This window comes from Ananas comosus, linkage group 1 (genome assembly GCF_001540865.1).
Source record: "Ananas comosus cultivar F153 linkage group 1, ASM154086v1, whole genome shotgun sequence".
In the NCBI taxonomy this organism is placed as follows: domain Eukaryota; kingdom Viridiplantae; phylum Streptophyta; class Magnoliopsida; order Poales; family Bromeliaceae; genus Ananas; species Ananas comosus.
Window position 1 is genome coordinate 21062180 of NC_033621.1, and position 8451 is coordinate 21070630.

The following is an 8451-nucleotide window of genomic DNA, read 5'->3' on the forward strand; positions in this document are numbered from 1 at the left end:
TTTTTCGTCAGCCCCTCCGTTAACTTTTCATTAAATCATATACAAAAAACATCAAATGCCCTACCTATAGTTTATCGAATATTCACTTTAACACCCTTTTAGTTTTAACTTTGTCACTGATTTACTGAAAAAAATTAGTGGAGGGATAACAAAAAGGAAAAAATAAAATCACAAAGTATAAAAGTGATACACAAGGTACTAAAGTGAGAAAATGAGAAATCACAGGGGTTATATTTAAAGTTTCTCCTTATTATTTTATATATATATATATAGAGAGAGAGAGAGAGAGAGAGAGAGAGTGAGTGAGGGGGGGCGGTGGTGGTAAGCCTTGTGTGTTATTAGGAGCACCAAGGCCTCTATGCTCCTAAGCCGTTTTTTATTATGGAGTTTCCGAATCGACAATTGGGTCCGTTAGATTTGATATTGTATATTTGAAGTATTTAGAAAATAAATTTTGCAGTTTTTCGATATCATTTATCTAGCGACCGAAATGGTTCAAAATCAACGCCTGAAAATAAAAATCTCACAAAAAGTGATGATATAACATTAAAATTTTTGATTTGAGATATTAATCTTGCAGTAAATAGTATAAAGAATTTTTCATTAAAGATATTGATCACTTAGTAAATGATATCAAAAAATTATAAAATTTTATTCGCAAATAGTTCTAATAGCGTAGCTCATATCTAATAAAGCCAATCGTGAAATCGAATGTCTTCTCACCGAAAGTAACTTATAAAAATACAGAGGGCTTCACGCTTCAAAAGCACAAAAGACGCACTCAAATTTTATTTATACTTGTTGATGAATAGTGAATGTTAATGATTATTCTTGAGGAATCCAGCTACTATCTTTTAGGAGGACAGGGACCTTCGACCTATCAAATCATTTTTAATGATAGAGAACCCGAATCGATGATCGGAACGGTTGAAGTTGATCTAGAGTATATGAATTATCTAGAAACTAAATTTTATAAATTTTAAAATTTATTTACATAGTGATCAAAGGATTGCAAACTTGACAGTTTTTTACGGTCTATATGAGTCATTTGCTTGTTTAACGGTGTAGAGTAATCCAAATCGATTGAATTTTTTATAGAAAATTTTTTATACTATTTAGATAATATTTAATAACTCCGATCGTAAATTGAGAAAGTCTAAGCTCTGTTTTCAGAAAGTCATTTGTTTTTTACCGTTCATTTTTCGACTCTTCGATGGACTTGATAATGATTTTTAAAAATTATAAAATTCGGTTTCTAAATATTTCTAATAGTGTAGATTAATTTTAACGGTGCCGATTATTAATTTGAAATTCCGATCATCCAAAATGACTTGATAGGATAAAGACTTTATCCTCTTAAGAGGATAGTAGCCGAACTCATTCTCGAGAATCAAAACTAGAAGAAGCTAGTGACTCTCTCCTATATATTATAGTATATATATATATAATATTATATATATAGAGAGAGAGATGATAGATGCCCCACGACGCGGCATGTATAAGGCTTAGGATAGTAACGAGCAGGAGAGGATGAAACCAGCAGACCTTTGATGTAAATAAACAGCAAATTAGAGGATGAATTGACTGACATGCCGCATATTAGAGAGAGAGAAAGAGAGAGCGATAGAGGCTTGCTGATGGAAGAAGAGACTAAACGTTGTGAGAATGGGATCCGTCAGGATCAGAGTAGGTGAGTGGGAGGGTCGGACGACGAGATTAGAGAGAGAGAGAGAGAGTTGAGCTGGAATGCTATCGGTAGCACGGGCTTCGTTGCACACATTTGTTTTTTATGATGAAGCCTTCAAATCGACGATCGGCACGTTGAAATGATCTATACACTTGAATATCTAGAATCAAATTTATACATTTTCGATATTGTTCTTTATCCATCGAGCGGACACAAAATGAAACGGCTGAAAATAAATATTCTTTAAAAAATGATGATAAGGAGTCTTGTAGTCAAGATCAAGAGTATAGATCATGTTTAAATAGTTTAAGAATTTCTAACAAAAATTCAATTAATTTGGATATCTTGACGCCGTTAAACGAGAAAACGATTCATATCGACCATTAAAATTACAAATTTGAAACCTTTGTCATTAGAGCAAATGATGTCGAAAAGATTTGAAATTGATTTCTAAACACTTCAAGTGATATAGTCATGTTCAACGTACGATGTCATTTGGGGCTCTATAAATCGAAAATAAATAGGTGCAGACGGAGCCCATTGCTATCGATAGTATTCTAGCTCAACTTATATATATATATATATATATATATATATATATATATATATATATATATTATATAATATATATATAAAACTCAAATGTAGTTTCAAATGTCATTTTTAAAAATTTTAAACTTTGCATAGGTATCTAAGAATTTTCAGAACTATATAAAACTCAAATGTATTTTCAAATGTCATTTTTAAAATTTTAAACTTTGCATAGTATCTAAGAATTTTCAGAACTTTTGACCAGCGATATAAAATTACCATTTCACAATTTTCTTATACGGAAATGTCATTTGCGTAAAAACAACCTTTTCTTATAAATTAGTTGATTCTATAACTGAAGAATGCTTTCATAATAAATTGTATTTTTGAAAATCTTATATGTATGGAGAGTATTTTCCTTTCCAAATTGTATATGTAAAAGCCTTCAAAATGTATAGCCTTTTTTTTTTTACCAAATATCAAATAAAAGTCAAAATATAAATTTAGACATAATTTATATATGGCCAACTTGCATAAAAATTTACTGATTTTGTGTTTTTGAAAAAATGGGCCACTTTTTAAACTTTTATAAATTAAGTCTGAATTTTCACTAAACTATTCTCTCTTCTTTCTCTCTCATTCTATTAATTCTCCTCCATCTGTCTCCCTCCTCGCCGTCCCTTTCTATCTCGTTTGCTCTCCCTCATTCTCCTCCCTTGCCCCGTGTCAATGCCATGCTCCTCCCTCTACCTCGCACACATCTAAACAGACATCGGTTTACTAAAAATTCAGACATAACCTGTAAATTTTAAAAAATAACTTATTTTGTAAAAATGCAAAATTGGTGAATTTTTTAGTTTAAAAAAAAAAAAAAAAACATATGATCGTTGTTGGGCAATAACAATTCACTATACGAATCTCTCGATTTACAGTATTACAAAATGACTATTCATTAAATCACCGCAGGGAGCATAAATCAAACTAATCATCTAAATTTCCCAATCTTAAAATGATTTGAAGATTGCGCATAAAAAAGAAGTGCAAAAATACAACATCATATAGAAACATCAACATTGCTCATTTTAACATGAACTTGTCCTCACGATCAAGATGGCGATGGCCAATCCTTTCTAATCTCAAAGTAGTAACTCATGTCGAGGTAACATTTTCCGTCGTCGTCGACGAACTGAAAAACACATAATAACATTCTTTAACTTGATTATATTTACGGAATTTTTTTAGCGAATCTTTAACACTTATTTAGAAAATAACTCTTACCTTTGTTCTAGCTGAATAAGATCCCCTTGCGAACATACCTGATGGGGTGGTTTCTTCTTCCAATTCATATGTGTAAGATTCCTTTTGAGGACTAAATGTCCCCAACATCACCTTGGTGGTTTCCACTACAAAAATACAAAAACAAAAGAAAATTTTCAAATATACAGTTTATTATTTGGGCAATTGCTTATATATATCTCTGAAAAGTTTTAGATTTTCTTATTTGTCCCCTCTTAGGAGGCTAATATAAAAGATAAATATTTAACGTTCCAAGTTTTTTCAAATATACCCCTAGAAACAGTCTTTATCTTTATAAAATTACTATTTTGCGCTTTTAAATATATTTTTCTACCGTCACCAACTTTTCTTAAGGGCAAAAGAGGTACTTTGACTTCTTCTTTTTTTTTTTAACACCGGTAGAAATTTAATCCGAATTTAACCTGAGATGGCTTAACGGGTGCTAATAGCGGATATTTTTGAATAACAAAGAAATATACGAAAGGTATATTTGAAACAAAAAAAGTAAGAATATATAAGATATTTCAAAAGTTTTGAGAGATATATAGACAATTATCTCTTATTATTTCATTTTGGTTAAATTACAAAAAAAAAAAATTCTGTAAATACCTGCTTTTTTATTTTTTCTCTTTGATTTTGAAAAACCTACATTTTGCCTCCTTAAAATTTTAAAAATATTTTCAGGAAGGTACGACGCAAATGGAGAGGACAAAATGACCAAATTGACCTTTCTTCTTTTATAAAAAAATAATTTTTTAATATATTTCTATCATTTTATAGATTTATATAACAACTGTGGGAGAACCATGTGCTTAAGTTGTAAGTTGCCACCGTAATTTTGGTTAATTACAAAAAAAATTTCTGTAAATACCTGCTTTTTTATTTTTTCTCTCTGATTTTGAAAAACCTACATTTTGCCTCCTTAAAATTTTAAAAATATTTTCAGAAAGGTACGACGCAAATGGAGAGGACAAAATGACCAAATTGACCTTACTTCTTTTATAAAAAAATAATTTTTTAATATATTTCTATCATTTTAAAGGGCATTTTCAGTATAAATTATAAAAGATAGATGGAATAGTGATGAAACCCTGACGAAGGGGGGCTAAATACAACAACTTAAAATGTTGAGGGAGGTAAAATATAAATTTTTGAAAGTTATGGAGAAAAAGTAAAAAAAAATAGATGTTTATAAGGGGATTTTCTATAATTTAGCCTTTTATTTTTAAATTTGAGAACTTTAGATAGATTCAAGAGTCATATGTTTGTTATTCTTATATAGACTACAGAAACTAAAGATCATGCATAAATACATACATACCTCTCACCCCAGTTTTCCAAACAGTATTGGTATATCTTAAGCCAGACACAATGTTGCTGGAAACAACGAAAGAGAATTTGAGACGATATCGACTTCCGTCTTTGAGCGCAAAAGCATATCCCTTTGCGTCGGGGACGAAAGGGATTGGCAAAATCAGATTGGGTCGATCAGGAGTTACTATTGTCAGGTCAAGAATGTGGACATCAGGATTTAGAGACTCTGCAATTATCCCGTAATTAAATAAATTATAATTAGTTTCATCAGCTATACAATATATAGGAATTATCAAGATTAATAAATTGACACAACTTAATTGAAAATTTTATTGTAACTAGGGATGCAAATTGATCCGGGTTAGTGGAGCTCCCGGTCTTATCCGCTCCAATTGAGGGGGCTAAATAAATAAATTGGAAAAAATAAATAGATTCAGGACAGAAAATGGGGTGATATTTTTAAAAGTATCTCTAAAAATAATACATTTATATAAAAAAAATTCTACTATAAATAAGTTGTTGCTCTAATTCTCGAGTTGATGTTGTTATTCTAGTAGATTTTTTTCTCTTTAATATATGTGTATTTGAATTTTTTGAATTTTGTTGCGAATTGTGATTCATAGTTGATGTTATTAATTATATATAACTTGATAATACTATCCATTGCTATTAAAAATTTGTTGATTTATATTTACAAAATGTTAATAGTATTATAATTTATAAAAAAAAGTATTAGATGGCAGAAAGGATTCCGGGCACCGGCGGGAATGGATTATGAGTTGGGGCGGATTATAAAATAACTTTTTTTGACCTGTCATAGATTCAGGGCGAGAGTCGGGGCAGGGCTCTATTCCAGATCCGCCCTTTTTGCATTTCTAATTGTAATGGTCGATATTAATAATTCTTGATTTGTTCAAAGCTCTTTTTAAATTACTTAAATGACCTCCATATTACCTTCAATGCAACCAACCAAACTCTTTTTAATGTGAACTTTTATATTAAAAAAAAGAAAGTTTAACTTATTGGATGATTAATTACTTGAGTGAATAGATTTCATTTGCCATTGTGCTAATAAAGAAAGATATATGTGACTCTTTTTACCACAATAGACTAATAAATTTTGTATTGAGTTGATAAAAATGATTCTTACCACTAGAATGCTAAATATAAAAGCATCACTATGCTTTAATCAACTTTGAAATGGTAGTAAAATAAAGAATTAATTGAACTAATAAAAATAAATTTTAGGAAATGGCACCTCCAACACCAGATAAATCAACACTTCCAAGAAGTTGCTCCTTCCACCTTCTTAAGCTCTCATCATCCTGAAAACATGCATTCCATTCCATCCATAGCCATTTGCCCATTCATAAGTATTAAGCCATGCTAACAGTTAGAGAAACACATAGAGCAAATAAGCAGAGGTAAAACTATTTTTGTTAAAATCTTAATTCTTCGTAGGGCTGTCAACGAGCCGAACACGAGAGAGGTGGTGCCGAGTGCCGACTCGTGTTCATTCGTTTATTCAACAGGCCGAACACGAGCTGGCTCATTAAAATATCGAGCGAAAAAATTCAGCTCGCTTTTGGCTCGTTTATTAATGAGCCGAATACGAGTTGGTTCGTGAATAACAAATTAGATTTTCACCCTTCCTACAGAGTGAGAAGCCGAAAGAAAATTAAAAAATTAAAATTTTAATCTAATAATTAAAATTACAAAATATAAGTCTTTTTTTTTTACATTTGAATTAGGCCTAAAATCCAAAAAATACAATTTTATTTTATATATATATATATATATATTGAGCCGTACACGAGCGAGCTGACTCCCAACTCGTGTTCAGTTCATATTCGACTCGTTTATTAAACGAATTGATCATTTTCAAATTCATTTCGAGTCAAACACGAGCTGACTCACAAACAACTAGTTGGAATGCCGGTCCTAATTCTTCATCATGTGTACACTACACACTACATTTTTTTTTTTTCTTGCCTAACCATAACTTGGATAGATATATAGATCTGTAATACATACCTTGTCCATCTCAAGCTGCTCCTTAAGGGGCACCGGAGGGCCCAGCAGCACAGGCCGCTTTTCATCGTCATCATCGTCATCGTCGCCGCCATCGTCATCGTCGTTTATGTCAGCCGAACTCAAGGAAGTGTAGCTGAATTTTCTGGTTATCTTCTCGTCGGCGTTTCCATTGGGATCTTCTTCATGTTCGTTCTCCTCTTTATTAATCTCATGGGCCCTCTTTTCCTCATCTTCTTGTTCCATTCTTGGAGCTTAAGAGAGCTCCAAAAGAAGAACATACAACAAACACTTGTTTTCTTGGTTTTCTTTTTCTTGAGAGAAATGAGGAGAAAGGAATAGTCATAGGTGAAGTTCTACTCTAAACAATATGACAGGTGGAGGATAGAGCTGGGTTTTCGCTTGTTTGAATAGTTCCTGAAGGGGAATTTATTGGAGGAGGATTGGATAAAATTAAGGGTAAGAAAATGACTATATTTAAAAAGAAAAAACAATAGCTGAATTTAGAAAGAAGGTATTGTCTACGCTAAGAACATGTTTGGTTCATAATTAGAACGAGAATGAGAAATAAAATTAGATTGTATTGGAATGAAAAATATAACGATGAATCATTCAAAAATATAAAAATCAAGAATTTTGAGAGAGAGTTTCAGTTAAGAGAGAGAGGAGAGTGACAAATTTACTTTGGAATAGATAAGTTCAGAATCCAAAACCAGATTGGGTTATAAATGTATTATTATAGTGGAACGAGAAGTGAAATCTGATTCCTATAAAGTAAACAACAACTATCGGAATCAATAAATCTCATTCTGATTTCATAATCTAAATTAAAACGAATGAACTAAATAAGTCCTAAGTTTGCATGAAAGCCTTCTTATGATCCGTTAGAAATACAATTTTTAATAGATCTCATGGTTTTTTAACTCAAACGATTTGTTTTCAATTGCTTGAACTTTTATTTTTCTTCAATCTTACTAATCCTCAATTTAAACATTCAAATTCAATTCCTTCCAACGTTCACTAGGCTAAGCATGTCACCATTAGGACAACTTTGGATATATTTGTAGGATGAAATTTCCAAACGAGGTGTTATTTATAGGAAATGGATAATTACCTATATATCCTTCAAAAATTTTGAAATACCTTTTATATTCTAATTTTGTTTAATTTCAAATGTACCTTTCGTTTTGAAATACCTTTTATATTCTAATTTTGTTTAATTTCAAATGTACCTTTCGTATATTTCTCCGTTATTTAAAAATAATCCTACCGTTAGTCCCTGCTAATTAAGTTGTCCCTGCTAAGTCGTCTCGGGTTAAACCTGAATTAAATTTCTACTAAAATTAAATAAAAGTCAAAATACTTTTTTTGCTCATCACTTAAGAGCAAATAAAAAAGGTTGGTAATGAAAGAAGAATATATAAGTCAAAATACTTTTTTTATCCCTTACTTAAGCACAAATAAAAAAAAATTGGTGAAGATAGAAGATTATATTTGAAAGAATAAAATATTAATTTTATAGAAATAACAGTTGTTTCTAATCGTTTACTAACAAAATCTAACTTTAGGAGTATATTTAAAACAACTTGCAA

At 30.8% G+C, this 8451-nt stretch overlaps 1 protein-coding gene across 1 annotated transcript; it reads right to left on the bottom strand.

Annotated features, from left to right (window-relative positions):
* Positions 3114-7262, bottom strand: LOC109712338 (rho GDP-dissociation inhibitor 1-like). Its single transcript, XM_020235859.1, has 5 exons — positions 6863-7262; positions 6087-6153; positions 4836-5054; positions 3497-3621; positions 3114-3404 (listed from the first exon to the last, which is right to left on the bottom strand). The coding sequence occupies exons 1-5, from the start codon at positions 7103-7105 to the stop codon at positions 3324-3326; spliced, it is 735 nt and encodes a 244-aa protein (XP_020091448.1). The 5' UTR covers positions 7106-7262; the 3' UTR covers positions 3114-3323.

Bases quoted from the DNA above. Each gene is read 5' to 3' on its own strand.
- LOC109712338 (XM_020235859.1), bottom strand. From the start codon at position 7,105: ATGGAACAAGAAGATGAGGAAAAGAGGGCCCATGAGATTAATAAAGAG. The intron at 3,622-4,835 runs GTATGTATGTAT...GTATTTTTGTAG, and splicing joins TTGGAAAACTGGGGTGAGAG to TGGAAACCACCAAGGTGATG. The intron at 3,405-3,496 runs GTAAGAGTTATT...TGTGTTTTTCAG, and splicing joins CTTATTCAGCTAGAACAAAG to TTCGTCGACGACGACGGAAA.